Source organism: Cebidichthys violaceus, unplaced genomic scaffold, assembly GCF_023349555.1.
Source record: "Cebidichthys violaceus isolate CVI_PGR_0920_01 unplaced genomic scaffold, fCebVio1.0.p SCAF_4, whole genome shotgun sequence".
Taxonomy (NCBI): domain Eukaryota; kingdom Metazoa; phylum Chordata; class Actinopteri; order Perciformes; family Stichaeidae; genus Cebidichthys; species Cebidichthys violaceus.
This window is the reverse complement of record NW_027176594.1, coordinates 4,275,314-4,295,546: the sequence shown is the minus strand read 5'-3', so window position 1 is coordinate 4,295,546 and position 20,233 is coordinate 4,275,314. Positions and strand designations below refer to the sequence as shown.

General features: G+C 40.0%; 2 protein-coding genes across 6 annotated transcripts in view; one reads left to right on the top strand and one right to left on the bottom strand.

The window, feature by feature from the left end:
* Window positions 1–8,999, top strand: part of dclk2a (doublecortin-like kinase 2a) — a 42,144-nt gene extending 33,145 nt beyond the window's left edge. For 2 of the 3 annotated variants that reach the window (XM_068726935.1, XM_068726934.1), the window contains exons 12-17: window positions 49–182; window positions 615–692; window positions 1,165–1,261; window positions 2,162–2,242; window positions 2,386–2,499; window positions 5,393–8,999. In XM_068726935.1, the coding sequence (XP_068583036.1) occupies window positions 49–182; window positions 615–692; window positions 1,165–1,261; window positions 2,162–2,242; window positions 2,386–2,499; window positions 5,393–7,021 (2,133 nt within the window). In that variant the 3' untranslated portion in view covers window positions 7,022–8,999. Of the gene's footprint in view, window positions 1–48; window positions 183–614; window positions 693–1,164; window positions 1,262–2,161; window positions 2,243–2,385; window positions 2,500–3,214; window positions 3,677–5,392 lie in introns of those variants that run through there. The other variant, XM_068726936.1, reaches the window with a different exon arrangement.
* A 3,945-nt stretch (window positions 9,000–12,944) lies between these two features.
* Window positions 12,945–20,233, bottom strand: part of lrba (LPS-responsive vesicle trafficking, beach and anchor containing) — a 182,849-nt gene continuing 175,560 nt past the window's right edge. For 2 of the 3 annotated variants that reach the window (XM_068727827.1, XM_068727828.1), the window contains exons 53-56: window positions 18,992–19,093; window positions 18,656–18,852; window positions 14,478–14,629; window positions 12,945–14,316 (exon numbers count right to left, since the gene is read on the bottom strand). In XM_068727827.1, coding sequence (XP_068583928.1) covers window positions 14,226–14,316; window positions 14,478–14,629; window positions 18,656–18,852; window positions 18,992–19,093 — 542 coding nt within the window. In that variant the 3' untranslated portion in view covers window positions 12,945–14,225. The remainder of the gene's footprint in view (window positions 14,317–14,477; window positions 14,630–18,655; window positions 18,853–18,991; window positions 19,094–20,233) is intronic. The other variant, XM_068727829.1, reaches the window with a different exon arrangement.

Here is a 20,233-nt window from a genome sequence, read left to right as displayed (position 1 = left end):
CAAATCCAGTTGCTCAGTGGGCTTTAACTGAGCATTATTATATTTTAGGTGTTTGAATATCCAGATGGTACCAAGTCATTGAAACTGGGGGACTTTGGCCTGGCCACAGTGGTGGAAGGACCTCTGTATACCGTGTGTGGAACTCCTACATATGTGGCTCCAGAAATCATCTCGGAGTCCGGGTAAGCTAGATCTTTATTTTGTTTTATTTTATTTATTTACTTCGGGGGGGGGGGGTACTTTATGGGACTTTCAATACCTATCATTATCTTTTACCAAGGGTCTTGTTACAGAGAAACATGAATGCTTTCTTCTCTGAGTCAGTTTAAAGGAAACATGTATTCTAGATACAATAGCAGAGTAGGAATGTGGCTTTGCAATACCGCTGTGATACAATAAGAGAATAAGAGATTAGTATTTTTTGCATAAATGGTTGTTGTGATATAGTAACCTCCACAACATTATAGCAAATACGTTAGATAAATGTAGTTTTTCCAAAATTTGAATACGTTATTTTGTTGTTTTGTATCCAGTCACTCAGCCATCTTGTAGTAAGCTATTTATCTGCAGTTAATCCTTAACTGACCCTCTGTGTCTCTCCTCTCTTTCCACAGTTATGGTCTGAAGGTGGATATTTGGGCTGCAGGTGTCATTACCTACATCCTTCTGTGTGGCTTCCCTCCATTTAGAAGGTACTCGTCCTCAGTTCATATCGGCCGATAAAGCTCATGTTTAAACTGACTCAAACCATGTCAACATCATTAATTCATGGATGATACATGCATAATACATGTGGATAATATTGACACGATGATATGACGTGATAATATTAAAAAAGGTTCAGTCACATTATTTGGCAACTTGATTTTCATACCAATTACCTGCTGCTACATAGACAAACAGTCGCTGTGATTAGTCATCGTGTTAAGGATTGTCATCCTGCAGTCACAGTGTGGGAAGGATTTGACTTAACTTAATGTGATCCATATTTAATCTATAGTATTTCACGGTTATTGTAATAAGCACATAATTAAACGACAGGTGAGGCCCTTTATTATTATGCAAAGTGCAGTGCTGTTGTTTTCACAATGGAAGTGTGCGATGTGTGCTGAGTAATATTTATGAATCTGTGTTTGCTGAGTGTGTGTGTGTCTTTTTATGTAGTGAGAGTAACCTGCAAGAGGATCTGTTTGACCAGATCCTTCTAGGGCAACTGGACTTTCCCAGTCCTTACTGGGACAACATCACTGACTCAGCCAAGGTTGGGACCACACACACACACACACACACACACACACACACACACACACACACACACACACACACACAAGCAACAACAACATGACAGCGCACACACACACACACACACATTTATATCACACTTAATGACATTGCATTGATCCCATTCATTTTCCTGAAGGATTTTACTAACTCTTACGTAACCGGAATGAGGCGAGAACAATTCTACCTTTAACTGAAAGCAGTGGTTTCAAAATAGTTTGTACACACACAAACCATGTGAACCCACACGTTTCACTCTGCAGTAATGACTACTGTCTGCCGAACAAAACAGAGACCCCTCCAACACTCTAAATTAGTGTCGTGTATTAAGGGTGACAGCCCACATTCAGCATGCAAGACGAAACTGCTAGTTGAACCCACTGTTATTACAGTGGCCCCGTCACTGTAGACATGTGCAGTTATAGACACCGCAGCATGAAACTAATTGCAGTTGTACATTTACGAAAGGCTGACTTTGACTTTGTGATTGAACGCAAAGCTGACAGTACGTGTTAACATGCTGAATTGTGTTCATGCTCATTTTAAGGCTGGGCTATTTTTCTGCTATCAGCTTATGTCATGATATAGCAAATGTATGTCAAATCAGACATAGAATACTTAAAGCTACACTAATCAATATTTCTGCAATATGTGAAGTGATGGATATAGAGTTCCTACAACTCATCCTTCAGCTCATTGCTTTGGTTTTGTGTTTACTGTTTTGGTCCATGCTCACTGCTTTTATCAGTGTTGTTTAGCTGCAGCAGGCAACTGTTTTCCTTCCTCCTTGTGTGTGTGTTGTCAAAGTCAGGTCACAACGACACAATCACCTGTTAAAAAGTTAGAAGAATGTTCTAAACTGTGGTGTGTTTTGTTGCAGGAGCTGATTGGAAAGATGCTGCAGGTCAACGCTGAGGCTCGATACACAGCACAAGACATCCTCCACCACCCTTGGGTCACGGTATGTCATAGTCCTGTTTGTCTCTGTATTTGCATGTATTTGTGTGTGGTGCGACTTTTCTTCGTCTGTACATTAATAACATGGTTTCTTGTGTGGAAACCCATTGCACCACGTCACCTCATTGCATGTTTGTGTGTATGTAGGACGACGCAGTCATGGAGAACAACATGAAGATGGAGGTCACAGGTAAACTGAAGACGCACTTTAACACTGCACCTAAGCACAACAACACCACAGCTGGAGTGTCCGTCATCATGGTAAGCACCCAACAATATTCACAATTCAGTAAATATCACTGTTATATTTTTGCACATTTTGTTTGTGATTTACTGCATTCCTTTTTAAAGAGTAATCGTACAGCTTCATGGGATTGCTAACTTTCAGTGACCTCTTTAATCTGCAGTATTGATGTTTTGACGTGGGTTTAATAGTAATCGACAAGGTGTCTGAAGCAGCTTGAACATGTCAGGCCCTTTTCCAAACACTTACTGCATGGAAGTGAATCTCTGACCCAAATACAGAAGATTGAGCTCCTTCTAATTCACTTTTATATGAATCTTACGCCCACTTAATCACCGGTCTAAGAATATCTGACCTCAATCATCGTCCATCGACGACGTTCAAGACAACCTTCTAAACAACTTGTGCTGCTGTAAACATGTAAGACATGATTTTAGAGACGGGATGATGGAAAAAAAAAAAGTAGGACAGGACAGAATAAATCATTCCTGTAGCAGTCACATTCCTCCTTCCTGTCTGTTTCAAGCATCACTTGCATCATTTCCTGTTGTACAGTTTGACTTCCTCCACTCCTCATGTCATCAGTTCTCACTACTCATCAGCCCACTCTCTTCAGTCTGTCTGTCTGAACTGAACGCAGGAGAGGGGCATAAGGGAAAGTGTCTAGGATCAAATTAGATTTGATCCTCGCTGCAAAGAGCCTCATTTCTTATTTTAAATTTCATTTGACAGTTTGAGGTGTAAATGCGGAACCTGGCCTCGGCCCCTCCTCCTCCTCTCCATCTTCTTCCTCCTACCTCCTCCTCACCCCTCCCTCACACCCAACTCCAGGACCAAAGGGGACGCCTGGAGCTGAGAGCCGGGTACACACTTCATACCCCTCCTCCTGCTCCCTTCTTCCTTTCCAGCCATCGCCCTTCCCTTCACCCACTTCCCTCCAGCTATAACAACTCCCACCCCCGTTGCTCTTCCTTTCCCTTCCTTCCTGCCTCCTTTTCAGGCCCCCTGTTGCTCTTCGCCAACCGCCTGCTGAAATAACTGCTCTCAATAACCAGCTGATGTGGACATCAATAAAACTCTCCCAACTCTGTCCTAACCTCTCTTGACTGTTTTTGTATTTTTCATTCTGCTCCTTCGCTCAACTTTCATTCCATTTGTATCAATCACAAACATTAGTGGGATGTGAAAATAACTGTTTTGAAGGATGTGTTTGTTTAATCACAATGTCATTGTGGTTATTTAGCATGTGTACAGTGCTAATGCAAGAGCAGTTTAATTGTGCCTTCCTCTCTGCCATATTTCATTTTTTGTTCGCGATGTCATTCAAAATAGCTCCTTAAAACTAACTTTCTGTTCTTTCTCACAAATCTATAATTGGTTGCTCAGCACTGTTCAACATCAATGGTGCTCTGGTGCCACCTTGTGGGGGAAAAAATGAGATCCGTGTCTGCACCATTTTGTAGCTTCAATTTGCAGAGATGGATACAAAAACCGATGTGGCTTTATTGCCTTGGATACAATATTCCCCCGCTAATTGTTAAGGACAGGGCTGACGATTTTCTGTATTTTTCTTGTCAACAAATCCTATGAAAAGACCAAAACCAACAAATGTTGTGGTCTGTCTCTCAATACTTTCTGTGACTCTCAGCCAAAAAGTCAGTTGGTTCCTATGGAAGATGTGAATCTATAAAAGAGGATCACAAAAATAAAGTTTAATTGAATGCCTCTGGGCCGGCAGAAGAATGGAATATGTGGGATTGAGTCAAAAGAAAGTACAGTGGCCGTGTTTACTGAACATATCATCCAGTGCAACAGTGTGGCTCATGGATGGGTTTTTTAATAGTTACAATAGAGCTCTATGGCATGGAAGAATAAGCTATATCAGCCTAACAGGTTTTAGTCTTGTCGTGTGTTTTGTTGACAATAAGAAAGATTTAGAATAACGTCGGTCCTAACTTTTAAAACTAGAACATTATAAAAACATATTCAAACATACTTCACCACTGCATTCTATTAAGTTCTATGTAAATATAGCACTAATTGATGCGTGTTTCTGCCTGAATTAGTCACTTATAGAAAATCTTACAGTTTGTTCCAACTCAGTCTTCTCAAATGCAAAGGGTCATTTGCTCCAAACCAAATTGTGTTTTAATGATCTGAAATACCAGATTAGCATTGAGTTGGAAAAACAACTGTCCACAGGCCTTCATGCTTGTTGTGTTGACTTTGTTTTGTGAAGCTGTGAGTAAGACTAGTCTCTGTCCCTTTTTGCTTCTCCCCTCTCCCTGCATTACGTCCCTCCGAATTAGCTCCAAGGCAATGGTATGTACTAACACTAAACGCCTTGTGTGGTCTGCTGCACAAGGGCAAATGAGGAACATGATATCTACTAGTTTTCTGTCCTCCATAAGAATGCATCATTGGCTTTACTCAAGACAAAAGCACCTTGTATTTATCTGTTGAATGGAAAAGTTTACTTTCTCATTTGCCCTTTCTCTGCACATAGAATAGCAGTGATGATCTGATTTGTCTTCTCGTGGGGTGTGCGAAAACAATACTGACTTTTTGTTTAATCATCTTTCAGTTATTTATGTCCATTTCCATTAGCTTGTTTCATTTTGCGTGTTGTTCATTCATAGAGATCATTGAAAAAATTACAAGACTGGGTCAGCGGTTAATTAATGTAGGTTTAAAAAAAAAAACAATTAGTTATTTAATTTCTTACTGCAAGAGCTAGAGATCTTTCAAAGGAAGTTACACAAACATTATTCCTTTTACACTAAACTACTAAGTTTCCTGAATTCAATGTAGATTGACCCACAGTATCTCTCTCTCTGTTCTGATTGGTGTTATTATTGCTTCAATAGTACGCGAGTATCAAGCTGATCGTCTGTTCGTCTGTTTTGCCAGAGCACAGCTCTAGATAAGAAGACCCTCCCGCTCACCACGCTTCGTCGTCCACGGCCCCAAACAGTGCCATGTCCTCCGCCGTCGGCTGGCAAGAAAGTCCCATCTTCCCTTTCAGTCAAACCAGCCTCGCCAACGAAGTCAGGACCGGCTTCACCAAACAAACAGGCAGCACGCGCCAAAGAACCAAAACCCGCCACGCTGGCGTCACCCACCAAGACCGCTCGTCTCAAAGCACCCAAGACTCTTGCGACTGCTGTGCCTGATGCTACATCCACCTCTGATGCTCCCTGCTCTCATTCCCCAACTGACGGTGTTGATTTCCCTCCTTCTGCGCCCATAAGTTTCCCTCCTTCCTCCCCTTCACCCTCTGACGAAACATTCCCTATCACCCGTTTGCCCGATCCTGAAATAGGAACGTTGCCCTTCTCCGCTCCCTGCTTTTCTTTCAAAACTCCCTCACTCTCTGAACCTCCTGCTGTTTTTACCTGCAACACTCCCTCTACACCCGTCTCGTGCCCTCCCCCGTCATCTCCAACCAAACCAGCCCAAACCCCCTCTTCTCCCACCAAACCAGCCTCTCTTTCTCCCTCTTCTCCCACCAAACCAGCCTCTCTTTCTCCTTCTTCTCCCACCAAACCAGCCTCTCTTTCTCCTTCTTCTCCCACCAAACCAGCCTCTCTTTCTCCTTCTTCTCCCACCAAACCAGCCTCTCTTTCTCCCTCTTCTCCCACCAAACCAGCCTCTCTTTCTCCTTCTTCTCCCACCAAACCAGCCTCTCTTTCTCCCTCTTCTCCCACCGAACCAGCCTCTCTTTCTCCCTCTTCTCCCACCGAACCAGCCTCTCTTTCTCCTTCTTCTCCCACCAAACCAGCCTCTCTTTCTCCCTCTTCTCCCACCAAACCAGCCTCTCTTTCTCCCTCTTCTCCCACCGAACCAGCCTCTCTTTCTCCCTCTTCTCCCACCGAACCAGCCTCTCTTTCTCCCTCTTCTCCCACCGAACCAGCCTCTCTTTCTCCCTCTTCTCCCACCGAACCAGCCTCTCTTTCTCCCTCTTCTCCCATCGAACCAGCCTCTCTTTCTCCCTCTTCTCCCATCGAACCAGCCTCTCTTTCTCCCTCTTCTCCCATCAAACCAGCCTCTCTTTCTCCCTCTTCTCCCATCAAACCAGCCTCTCTTTCTCCCTCTTCTCCCATCGAACCAGCCTCTCTTTCTCCCTCTTCTCCCATCGAACCAGCCTCTCTTTCTCCCTCTTCTCTCACCGAACCAGCCTCTCTTTCTCCCTCTTCTCCCACCAAACCAGCTTCTCTTGCTCCCTCTTCTCCCACCCAACCAGCTTCTCTTTCTCACACCAATCAAGTCTTTTCCTCCTCTCCTGCCAAAGAGGCAACATCCCTGTCTTCCTCTCCCACAAAACAGGCTTCTCCTTCCCCAGTCTCCCCCATCAAACCTGTCATATTCTTCCCGTTCTCTTCCCCAACCAAACAAGAACCTCCCTTTCCATCACCCATTCATCCAACCCTGTTTCCCTCTCCCCCCTCTACACCTCCCAGATCCACAACCCCGCCCTCGCCCACTGGTTCTCCTTCTCCCAGGTCTTTACCTGCTGAGGAGCTAATGGAGAAGATTTAAATGGCAATTTTGTAGCCAATTTCACACCTCACTCCTTCTCTTTACATGTATGTGTCAGAAAACATTAGATGAGGAGGTTCAAACTCAATCTTGAGACTTTCCAGTAGCTGTAAACTGAGCCAGTGACTGCTGTGTCCATGTTTTTATCTCACTCTCATCCCACTCATTTTCAGAGACTGAGGATACAAGTCGTTTTCAAAGAGTTTGTCGATTGTATATATGTTTGTATTTATTATTAGAGGATGTGTAGAAAGGGAGTGAACTGAATGCATCTGAATGAGTTGTTTGTCTTTAGTAGTCCTGCATTACTGTATCACGTTAATGTGAAATATTTAATTTATTATCCCATTTTGACTGCCTGTGGCTCTTTTGTAAATAGTTATTCATTACTCACACACACCATTGTGAACTCCTTTTGCTTTAGCAGAGACACTAGGTCCACAATACATAAAAGTATTTCAGCATATCAAATATCTGAACTTGCAAGCCTATCGCTACCTGTAATCCAGCTACTACCACGATCAGTATTTTCTGTGACCACAGTCATCCCAATGGTAACCTCGAGTTTACTGTAAAGTGTTACTCTACAGTACAGTGGGTTGACAAAATAAAGGTAATACCTAACAAAGAACCTAGCAGCTGATAACGAGAAAGGCCATGCTTTGTTTGTTAAACAGTTTCATCTCTACTTGGAGGATCCATGCGTTTGTGTGCAATTAAATAACATTTAAGGGCCTTAAGATATGGAATTATCTGTTCATTCAAAAGCACAAAGCAAATATCAGGAGAAAAAGTTCTAATATTAATTATAATATACACAATGTTTTGTAGCAGGAGTGTGTTTTTCCTTCTTTGCAGTCCTGTTAATCATCTCCCATTCCCTCAGATGTATTTATCTTGTGAGATCCCCAGGGTTGCAACCACTGCTCTTGTTATTTAGCCATGCAGAAAGCTTTTATTTTCAAATTCAAATTCCTTGTATTTGGGTAGGAACAGTTATTTCAGATAAAACACATCTCGTAGGTATTTAGGTAGATTATTTTGTGCACCCACTGAAACTGACAGATATGCTGACACATTAATCCAAATACTGTTTCTATGTATTATTTGACGTGAACACTGTAGTACATACATAGTGTGAAGAACCTTAGTTGTCCACTTGAAACTTGAAGGTTTGTTTTTGCCTTTGCGTGTCGGAGCAGTTAACGGCCCTCAAAGTCAGAGATGACTGCTGTACTTAAAACTAGAGCGAATAGATCGAACAGACGTGAAACTAAACTGCAGGTTTGTTTCTAAAAGACTGGATTTTTCAAAACTGAGCTGCTCTCTGCTATGAATGCAGTACTGCACAGAAAAGACACATTCACTTAGAACAGTTGATATGATTCCCACTTAAAATCCTACACTGCGGTTTGTATGAAAGTCAACACAGCAATGGTTTTTGATCTGTTGGATTTATATGAATGATTGTGCGTCAAGGTAATGGGTGTGTGCCTGACTACTAGCTAACAGCTCATAACTTAATGATGCCTTTATCAAAACCCACTTGACTGAAAAATGGGACTCAAAGTTCTGCATCCTGTAAATAAGTCAAGTGATTTGTGCAATGCTGTTATAAACTCAGCATTTATCCCAGCTGTGTAGGGCTTAGGCAACATGCCTCTTTGCCTCTTCAGGACTTCATGCTGCATGCATTCTCCATTTCACTTCCTGCCTCCCTGTTAGTCGAAACCCTCACACACACACAAAGTCGGTTGATTAAAGTTGGTACATTATACAATGTTGCTTCCTCTTATATGTATTAAAAGTAGACTTTGATATGCAGTTTGTAAAGGGAATTTGTATGAAATGTTTTAAAACCGGTTCATCATCTGTGTCATACTGAAGCAATGTTCTTTATTATGCATTGAGTGGCTGCTTTCAATGTCCTACTGTTTAGAAACAGAATAGCAAAAATGCAATAAAGACTTCAAATGAATATTTGTTTGTGATCATTTCTGTGCGTATGTGACAAGACATTGGCCACTAGAGGATGCTATGCAGTTGAAGTGATGGTAAATCATTACGAAATAGACTTAGTCCAAGGTTAGGATTAGACTGTTAGCGGTTATGGTCATGGTTAGAGTAAGTCTCCAGGAAACTATTTTAATTCAATGCAATGTCCCTAACGGTCATGAAAACATGAATGTGTGTGTGAGACAAGAGGAACGCCACTGAAAGATGCCATGGAGTCGTACTTATTCCTACTATCATCAAACAAAACACACAAATGATTTCAAAAATAAAATTGGTTGATAAATAACTAGTTTTCATATAACCAGAGATTCAAACCATATCAAAGCCCAAACTTTAAAGATAGAAATGGATGTTTATTCTAGTGAGTATCAAAGGAATATGTCTCATTGCCATTTTAGTGCTGAATCACATCTTAACATAATGGTTTAGTGTGATGATAGCAGACTTATTAAAGCTGTTGTTTACATCAAATGTAATGTTTTTATAATTTATTTATGACATACTATGGCTTTCATATGACAAACTAATATATTACTTTTTACAATATTCTGTAAAACAACTTATTATGATATAATGACATAATGGACAATGACGTGTTTATGATGTACTAAACTGTTTTTTATGATATACTATATTTTGACTTATTAGTAACTGCATTATGACTTTTTATGATATTTATATGACATACTGTAATATGACTTTTTTGAATTTTTCATTATAAACTATACTATGACTTTCTGTGACTTTTTATTACATACTATACGTTACTTTTTAAATAATTTTTATGACATACGATATTGTGACGCTTAATAAATGTTTATGACATGATATATGTATATATAATGTATATACTTTTTATTGTTTATGACTTACAATACTTTGACAGTATTAATGATATACAACACTATGATTCTTTTTGACATAATATACAATTACTTTTTATGAAGCTTTTATGATTCTATATAGTATGTAATGAAAAATTCATTAAAAGTCCTAGTATAGTATGTCAAAAAAAGCAATAAACAAGTCAATGTATAGTATGTTTAAAAGTCATATTATAGTATGTTGAAAAAAGTATTTGTATAAAAAAATATAAAAATGTCATATGTATGTCAAAAAAAAGTCATTAAAAAAGTAATTTTATAGTATGTCGATAAAAGTAATAAAAAAGTCATAGTATACTATATCAAAAAAAGTCATAAAAAGTCATAGTACTGTTACAATTAACAAAGTCATAGTGTAGTATGTTGAAAAAGGTAATAAAATGTCATAGTGTATTATGACGAAAAAAGTAATATTGTATTTATTTAATAAAAACTTTATATATGTTATTAAAAAAAATTCAAAAGAAAGTCATAAATTAAGTCATAGTTTACTATGTTGAAAAATGTCATAAAAAGAGCAGAGTATAGTATGATGAAAAAAGTCCAGTAGGTTGAATAAAGTAGTAAAAGGTCATATTATAGTATGTCAAAAAGGTAATGAAAAAGTCATATTATAGTATGTCAAAAAAGTAATAGTATAGTATGTTGAAAAAAGTCACATTCTAGTATGTTGAAAATGTAAGTGTATAGTATGTTGGAATAAAGTAAAAAAAAATCACAGCATAGAATGTCAAAAAAAACTCAAGTCTAGTATTGTATGTCTAAAAAAAGTCATTAAAAAGTCATAATAGTATGTCAAAAAAAAGTAATTGTAGAGAATGTGCAAAGAAGTCATGAAAATATCAAAGTATTGTATGTCAAAAAAGGCAATAAAAAGGTCATATTATACGTAAAAAAATCATTTTACAGTATTTCAAAAAAAGTCATTAAAAAAAATCACATTCAAGTATTTAGAAAAACAATCTTCTAAAAGTAATAGTAGAATGTCAAAACAGTCATATTATTCCTCCTAAGTTACTTTTGTCTTGGTGTGTGTGTGTGTGTGTGTGTGTGTGTGTGTGTGTGTGTGTGTGTGTGTGTGTGTGTGTGTGTGTGTTGTGTCTTTGGTTGCTGCTTTGACTTGTGCTACATGCCTGTTTCCTGTCTGCTGGTCCTTCCTGCGTGTTGTGACATTATTTAAGTATTTCCTTTGGATCTGGCTGCTGGTCTGTGTTTGTCTGTCCTGACCCTGCTCTCTGCATGTTCAACCGTGACAACTACGACTTCTTATGACATACTATACCATGACCTTTTTGAAGACATAATATACTATTTTTATGCAACACTATTCTTTTTTTATGACATAGTATACTACTGCTTATGACATTCATCACTTTTTAAAAAAAATCCTATGCTACAACTTTTTATGATTCCTTTTTTTGACGTTCTATACTTTGACTTTTTAATGACATACTATATTATGACTTTTTATGCCTGGTAATGATTTTTTTATGACATGCTAACGACTTCTTCATGACATAGTATACTATGACTTTTTATGATTCGTGACATACTATAAAATTACTATTTTAGTTTTTCATGGTGTTTTCATAACACACTAAACTATGACTTTCTTGACTCTGTAATTATAAATTAGTTTTAATACATTTTTTATTACATGCTTTTCTATGAAATATGCATATCCTATGTTATGCAACATTTTGTTGGTTTTTGCCTTCGTTTGTCTTCATAAGTGAACCGTTTCTGCTACAGCTGCAGTACTGCACTGACACATTCCCAGCAACAATGCTACACTGAGGGTAGGATGGAACTAGTCAACACTGTTCCTTCAAAATACTCAAGCAATTGATCTTTTGGATTTATACCAGTGGCCATCAAACTATATAACTCCTCCCCCTTCTGCAGGAAGGACAGCTGAATCACAACAATAATAACCACATCATGTGCAATATAACATTCATTATACTTGGTGCAATATAACTGTTTACTACTTTTCAATATCATAGACACTATCTCTCTCTCAATATCATGCTCAATATTACTTGTTCTGTTTTAGTTTCTTTTAGGCACTGATGCTAGTATTACTTATACACTTACTCTATATTTTTACTCTTGTATTTAACCTTTGTTGTTGTGATTTTACATTTTAGTTGTTTAATTGTTGTAAGTTACATTTTTCACTTTATTTATTTACCTTAGTCTTATTGCTATTCTATTCTGCAATGGTGTCAGTATTACTGCTTTTACATGTAATATTTGCAATTCTATTGTTTATAAATTATTTTATTTATTATTAAATTAAGAATTTCCTTCCGGATTAAAAAAAAGTTCTACTTTATTGTATGTTATTATATGAATTCTGTTGTCAATGTGACGAGTTTGTTGCTAACCACTAGCTACAGCTCATGGCTGAATGATGCCTCTATTGAAGCCAGCTTGGCTACAATATGGGATTCCAACTTGAGCATCTTAGAAATAAGTTATAAGTGATTTGTATTGTTTTGCACCCGTTATAAACTCCACAGCAGTTAACCAAGCTAGTGTTAGTAGGTCTTACTTATTACAACATGACAACAATTACCTCTACAGGAAAGCTGCATGCATACCAATTCCCACTCCCTGTACGACAAAACCCTTGTTAAAAGTAGACTTTCATATGCAGTGTGTAAAGGGAAACTTGGATGAAAAGACAGTTCTACAGCAGCTTAATCATCTGTGTCAAACTAGAGCAATGATTTTACTATGCATAGTGGCTGCTTTTAATGTCATACTGTTTAGAAACAGAATGACAGCAAAAATCCAGTAAAGACTTCAAATGAATGTTTGTTTGTTTGTATTGTGTGTGTGTGTGTGTGTGTGTGTGTGTGTGTGTGTGTGTGTGTGTGTGTGTGTGTGTGTGTGTGTGTGTGTGTGTGTGTGTGTGTGTGTGTGTGTGTGTGTGTGTGTGTAACAAGCAGTTGGCCACTAGAAGATGCTAAGGAGTCAGTTATTCATAGTAATTGATTCACTCATAAGAAGGACAATTCAAGTTATAAAATTCCATTTTATTGTCAGAACTCAGAACTCAGCACACAAAACACTCACATGATTGCAAAAGAAAAACATTGGTTGATAATGGTAGTTCTCATATAACCGGAGATTCAATCACATCAAAGCACAAACTTTAAAGGAATATTTCCCCCAAAATCAAGAGATACAAGTGGACGTTTATTTTAGTGAGGATCAAAAGGAATTATGCAGTTTATCACTGAATCACATCTCAACGTAATCACTCATCCTGTGATGAAAAGAAGAGAAAGAACCTCAGACTGGAAGTCCTTCCTGTCATTGCACATCTCACCTCGCTGTTAGAGAGACAGGACTCGAAGAGGACTTTTAAAGATGAACAAAGCTGGCACTTGGTATGATGATATGACGTGATTTGATTAGTGATCTCATACACTCAGTCTCTCCGTCACAGACATCAATAAAGATTCCCAGAAAAAATTATTTCCTATTTGCTTTTTCAGTCATTTGGGAAAGAAATTTGACATGACTTTCCTGACATCGTCCTTAACATCACAGAGGGAGGTTTTGTGTTCATCGATGTTTGAAGTATTAAATGAAAATGCAATAGTTCTTCACTGATATGTTTTATAAGAGTAGTGAGCCATGCACAGAAATGCAATCTCTTAGCAAGCATAGAAGTACAGAGGGAAAGGAAATTTTAAATATGGAGTACAATTAAACAGAATATATATTTATATATTTATATTCCCTCTTTGTTTATCCTTCTGTCCAATACAATTATTATTTATTCAAACAATTCCTATCTACCAACTTTGTTTTCAAAAAGCATGTTAAAAGTGAATGAAAGCTTAATAATATAATTCCCCACACACACCTACAGAAAAAAAAAAAGAAAGAAAAATCACGCGCCCTAAAATACACAAATATTTGGATTTTTAAGTCAAGAGTAAAGGTTCTCACAAGCTCCCCCCAAATCCTGTGTTTGTTTTCCGGAGGAGACGAAAATAGACTCTTACAGCTAAAAATAGATTTGTTTTTAACCGTACAGTAACACAACCCACACCCTGTGATTGATATGAAAGATTTCTATCTGATCTACAAAATATAGCAATGCCCTTTTTAAAAATAGTTCAGTTTTTATTTTTATTATAACAGGACAGTTGTTTTTTTATTGAGATACATTCAGGATATCAGGATATAGACAGAATAGTGCCTTTGATAAGAGTTCACACTTGCAACTGTTTGGACCTTCGTCGGTATCCAACGCTGTCAGTCAAGTTGCTGCTGTTGTCGGCTCAGTACCTGGTCTGGTACTCGTGGTGCCATCTGTTGAAGTCGTTGTAAAAGAGCACGATGCTTCCAGAAGCCATGCCAGTTATGATGCACCTTAGAGTCAGGAGGGAACATCATGAGGTTTTGTTTGTCTACAAAGTTTTTTTTTTATTTACTTTAAAATTAAATTGAAGGCATCTCAGATGTAACATTTTGTTTAACTTGCTGGGCTCTACATTCTCTGTGTGTGTGTGTGTGTGTGTGTGTGTTGTTACCTTTGGTCATGTGACATGGTCATAGAGCGGATTCCTGCGTCACAGCCTGGGTAGGTGAACAGCTGTTTGAGGTCGTGGATCTGCCAGACAGATACTACGCCTCCATCACCGCCCGTCAGCAGATACTGGCCGTCCCGACTGAGATACATGGCCTGGCAAAAACAGAAAAGTAAAACATTTTCAATTTAACTTTTCATTGTGTTCACTCTTTGGTTTTGGGATGTTCCAATCATTACAGCTTTGACAGTAATATGTCAGATAAATGGTAATGGACTTATAAAGTGCCTTTGTAGACATGCAACCACTCAAGGCGCTGTGGACTACAAGTCAGCGCTCACACACACACACACACACACACACACACACACACACACACACACACACACACACTCATTCTCTCTCTCTCTCACACACACACACACACACACACACACACTCATTCTCTCTCTCACACACACACACACACACACACACACACACACACACACACACACACACACACACACACACACACACACACACACACACACACACACACACACACACACACACACACTCATACACTGATGGCAGAGGCTGCCATGCAAGGTGCCACCTGCTCATCAGGATCTTATCTATTGCACATTCAAGCACACCGACAGCACAGCCTCCGGGAGCAATTTGAGGTTTAGTTTCAAGCCCAAGGACAATTCTACATGCAGACTGGAGGAGCAGCAGATCGAACAGCTGATCTTATAGAGTAGAGGACGACTCGCTCTACCTCTGAGCCAGCTCTGACAGAGTTTTACAAAGTAGATTGCACAATGTGAGGTGACTTTGCCTGACTTCTTTGATCATCTGTTACCCGTCCTTCAATGCTCAAAATAAATGAAAAACCGAGCAGCGAAGCTATTCAACCTGGAAGCACATGCATAAATAGTCTCTGAATAGGACTGGTGATCTGGGACCAGTTTATCTCTTATGTCAAAGTAAAGCTCATACTGCGAGGTCATGTGATCCGACAAAAGATCCCAGGTCAGCACCGCCATCCTTTGGGGCTTTCTGTACACAGACCCTGACTGGCAACAAAGATGGCTCCCCACAGTGAGGCCTCGGAGATTTACTCGTCTCATCTGCTTTTCCTGCAAACTGTAACAGCTGAATGGTCCCCCCGGGACTGAGGCGTACACAAATCAAGTCTCGTGTTGGAGTCTATTATGGGCACGGCGCATAGTGGAAGCTGAAACTGAAACAGTCAGGAGCATCAATCAGCAAGCATGCGTAGCCGATGAAATGACGAGGCAGAATGTGAGTTCTAAAAGGAGAAAATGACACTAATTTAGAGCTTTTCTCGTTTGTGGTTTTATGACACACCGAATCCGTCCGCCTCTCATCTGCGGCCGCTCTGCAGTGATTCAGCAAGAGACACTTTAATCATCAGCAGCATGTGTGTTGAATCAGCCTCGCATTAAATGGAAAAATGAAACTTAAACTTCAGATCTGAAGTTGAAACAAGTGATTTTCAGGAACTTGACTTGGTAAGGAAAACATAAATAACCCGTCAAGAGCTGTAGACAGTGGATGAAAGTAGAAAGATTACAGCCTCAATTAGGCAAATGTTCTGTATAAGAAGCCTTTGTGGAATTTCCTACCACACTGAGTTAAATGAGCTCTGTTTCTCATCTGCACTTAAGAAAGGCACAAGACTTGCATGTGAAGGCGCTCACACAGACAGGCACACAATGATGCCCCTGAATGCCGCATGCTGGCGGGAGGCCTCGAGAATCATTCCAGCCTAATTGCCACATTAGATCATCGTGCAAGACGGGTGGGAACGGAGCGCGGCTGAGTGCGGCGCTGGTTTCATTTGTGTGGTGTGGGTCTGTTTTGTGTGGATGGTAATTGTCTTGTGAATCAATTACCATACACAGCGAGAAAGATAATGTTTAATTCAGCCAATCATGATCGACACACTAAGATGGAATTTCAGTGCGAACATTGGGAAAATTGTGATCCATAAAAACGGCTACCTTATATCAAAAAACTGTAAATTTAAAGCAGCATTAATTAGATTTTTGGCCACTTGGGGGCAGCAGAAGGTAACACGCACAACACTGAAATATTATCACCTTTATAGTTAATGGTTAATGGTGAACATGTTAGCAAGTAAGCTATTCACATAACCAGCCAACATAACATTCATTGGGAGTTGTATTTAAAGTCAAATATCTTTCTCCTTTTAGCTCCTATTGATCTCAGTAGTTTCTAAATGCTTCACTGTGTTAGCTAGATGCTAACACTGTCTGCTGTTTGATGATAGAAATGTAGTATGCGGTGGGTTTATCAAAGCTTTTCTGCTGATGTGGCTGGAAAAAAGGTTGCTAAGAGCTGAGAGTGAACCAAAACAGTAAAGTTCAAATCAAAACGAGCTGAAAGACACAAAACAGCACTGTAGAGCTGAGGGGAACTACATAAACCCTCCGCCAGCAACCCCTTTTATGTTACATGCAGTCATTTAATCCTCTGTTAATATATATATATGTAATATTCACTGGTGCAGCTTTAAATTTGATTTAACCGGCAGTCACATCTTGTTTTGTCTAAGCAATATTCTGCATGAACAGATGAATATAAGAGCTATTTACCAGCTACAGTGCTGTATTAATGTACCTGTGTATCTACTAATGGAGTCCATGACCTTACTGAAGCTCAGCAGGAGGCAGGAGAGCTGGCAGACATGTCAGCCAGGCCAGGTAGGAGGCTGCAGACAGACATTATAAATCAGTCCTCTGCCACTGGGCGGCCAAACAAGATGGCCGATGGCTCTGCGGGAGCTAAGATGTCTACCCGGGCTCAGATGACTAAAAAATGACTCCAGCAGAAACACATGCACTTTCAATGCCCATATTTCCTACTTTTTTCGGGGGAACAGTGGGTGGATTTTGAGACAGGAGAAGGTAAAAAGTTGAATTTATGGTGCCGTTAATCCCCCCGTTACACGGACGACGGCAGTGAAAAAACTGCTGGAATGGTTACACTGCCTGAGTTATACTAGTACTTAAAAGACTGTAATCCATTCAGTATGGCTTCTGTCACTCGATTCTGCTATTAGGCTAGGATGCCGACTGTTAGCCTGTCATCTAACCTCTGACTCAAGACCCTTATAAATTTACAGTGCAAATATTCTCTCTCTTTCTCAGTCTTTCTAAGTGGATACTGCAGGCCAGGACAAACACTTATTTATCCTGGAGTCATACTGAGGCTCTGAGGGCTGAGAAGATTGATTCTGGTATGTATGAGTGGACTAAATACTGTTCTCAAACTAGGGGGGTGGAGCTAAGGGGGGGGTTGAGACTCGCACAGCCTCACTCCAAGATGTTAGGATTTTCCTAATGCCATCTGACATGGCTGGAATTTACAACAGCAGAAGAGAGCTGACAAGGCCGGCATTGGCCCACACTGTTCCCAAGCCACAGCTTCACTGCTTTAAAAGGAACTCTGGGAAACTCAACAAGCATCTAAAACCACCATTAGTTTCTCTTAAAGACACAATAAAGTATTCTGCAACCTGAACACTTACAACTTGCCCTATGATTTGAATACAATCAATCAGCATTTGTCTGCGTGTGCTCGTTAATCACGTCTTCTACAAGTTGTATTTCTGGCTCTGTGTTGGAGCGGGCTGGTTGGCGGGTTAGGAGCCAGGACACGAGAGGTTTCTTAATAGGAAACAGGCGTGCGGCTGTCTGTCAGAGCTAGCTTACATTTCCCAGGCCAAACCGGAAACAAAGGGTCGGGAAACCAAAGGCAGTAGCCGCTATCTTGTGTCACTCTAACCACGAGGGAGGAAATGTGGGAAACGGGGAATGTGTCGTCTTGCGCTGGAGGGTAGTTAATGGTGTTGGTGTCCAGAGCTGACCGCTCCTCTGGAATGTTCTCTGCCGCTGACGCAATTTGACCTGACAACAGGGCTGTGGATCAAAAGGACCATTTCCTCTGCTGTATGCGTGTGAAAGGGAATAAAAAGAGATGTGAAGCAGCAGTTTGCCCCGAGGCGTGCAGACCCCTACCTTTCTCAAATCTCAAACCAGAAGAAAGCCTTTAATCAGCAAGAGGACTTTCTACACTGATGTGGTGCAGGCATACATGTGCAAGTGCACTTTCACAAGCATGCTCACACAGATATTAAATATCCTCACCTTGATGCGGTCTTCCACCTCCATGTGTCCGAGCAGTTTGCCGTTGACACTGAAGTGACAAAACTGTCCCTTGTCGTAGTAGATCACACAGTGTCCCTCAGTGGAGGACTGGATGAGACGGGGCCGCAGGCAGCGTTCTGGGCCCTCCAGGGTCCGCAGCAGGTCCCCATTCATGGAATGGATCAGACAAGGACCCTCTGAACCAACACAAGACAACATGATGACTCCAGTCAGAAAAGGGAGGAGATTCTTTAAATTGGTCTTTTTGTTGTGAAAAATAAACATATAATTTTATATATAGAATTATAATTAACAAAGACAGACAGTCAATCTCACCTTTGCAGCCACTGATGACGAGACCCAGCTCTGCACACACACTTGCACATGTCACCTCACAGTCATGCCCCGTTAAGATGGCCCGCGGTGTAGTAAACTCTGCTAGAAAACACAAACAAAAGAGGTTTGTATATAACAGAGAACAGCGTCACAAAAAAATGTATTACCAACTTTGGTCACTAGAGGGAGCAACATACAAAATTAAAGCACCAGCTAGTGCCGAGTAATACTGTAGAATAACTTTAGCGTGAGAAAATGAAGGCAGTCAGTCTAGTTAAAAAACATCATGAAGAACACATTAAAGCATAGACAAACAATAATGTATAGAACTAACAGTCAAAATACAATTCATTATTTCAGCTGGCAAGGAAATGTGTTTTCTATATTTATATGAGAATGTACTGTAATTTGTTGCACAGACTTTAAGACTGTTATCCTGCACGCACACGCACACACGCACACACACACACACACACACACACACACACACACACACACACACACACACACACTTCTCTCCTCATTCACTCTCCCTTTCTAGCACTTGTCACCCTCCGCCTCTCCCTATCTTTAAAACCCTCTCCCCCTGACTGCCTTTACTGGATCCAGATGTTCCTGCACTACTCAGAGAGAGAGAGAGAGAGAGAGAGAGAGAGTGACAGTGAGAGAGAGAGAGAGAGAGAGAAAGAGAGAGAGAGAGAAAGAGAGAGAGGGAATGAGAGTAAGCTATGTTCCAAGTCACAAAGTTTGTGTGATTTTGTTTTGGTTTGAGCTGTCAGGGCGAGCGACATAACAAAATCTGCCTTTTACTTTTCCGTCTGTCTTCTTTATCTCTGCATACTCGCATGGAGTTTGTTGCATCATTATATTGAATTATTTTTTAACAAATGTAGATGGATGTATTGTATATGTAGCCAAACATTTGGTCATTGTGTTAAAGTGTTGATCTGGATGACAGCATGTAAATAAATGTAACTGTGGTGTAAAGAAGCAGTGTGTGTGTGTGTGTGTGTGTGTGTGTGTGTGTGTGGTGGCCAGTAAGAGTGGTAGGGCTTTAAAGCTGAACTTGAGTGAGGGTTCATGAGGGTTTCATGTCTGGTAGGGGGTCTTGACCTCAATGACCCCATTTTCTTTGCTGTCACAAGTCAAGTTCAGCCCAAAACGAGAAACACAGGGCAGCGACAGTCAGTACATGATTATGTTGAAATGCTTTGTGAATATTGTTAATTCCATACAGTAAAT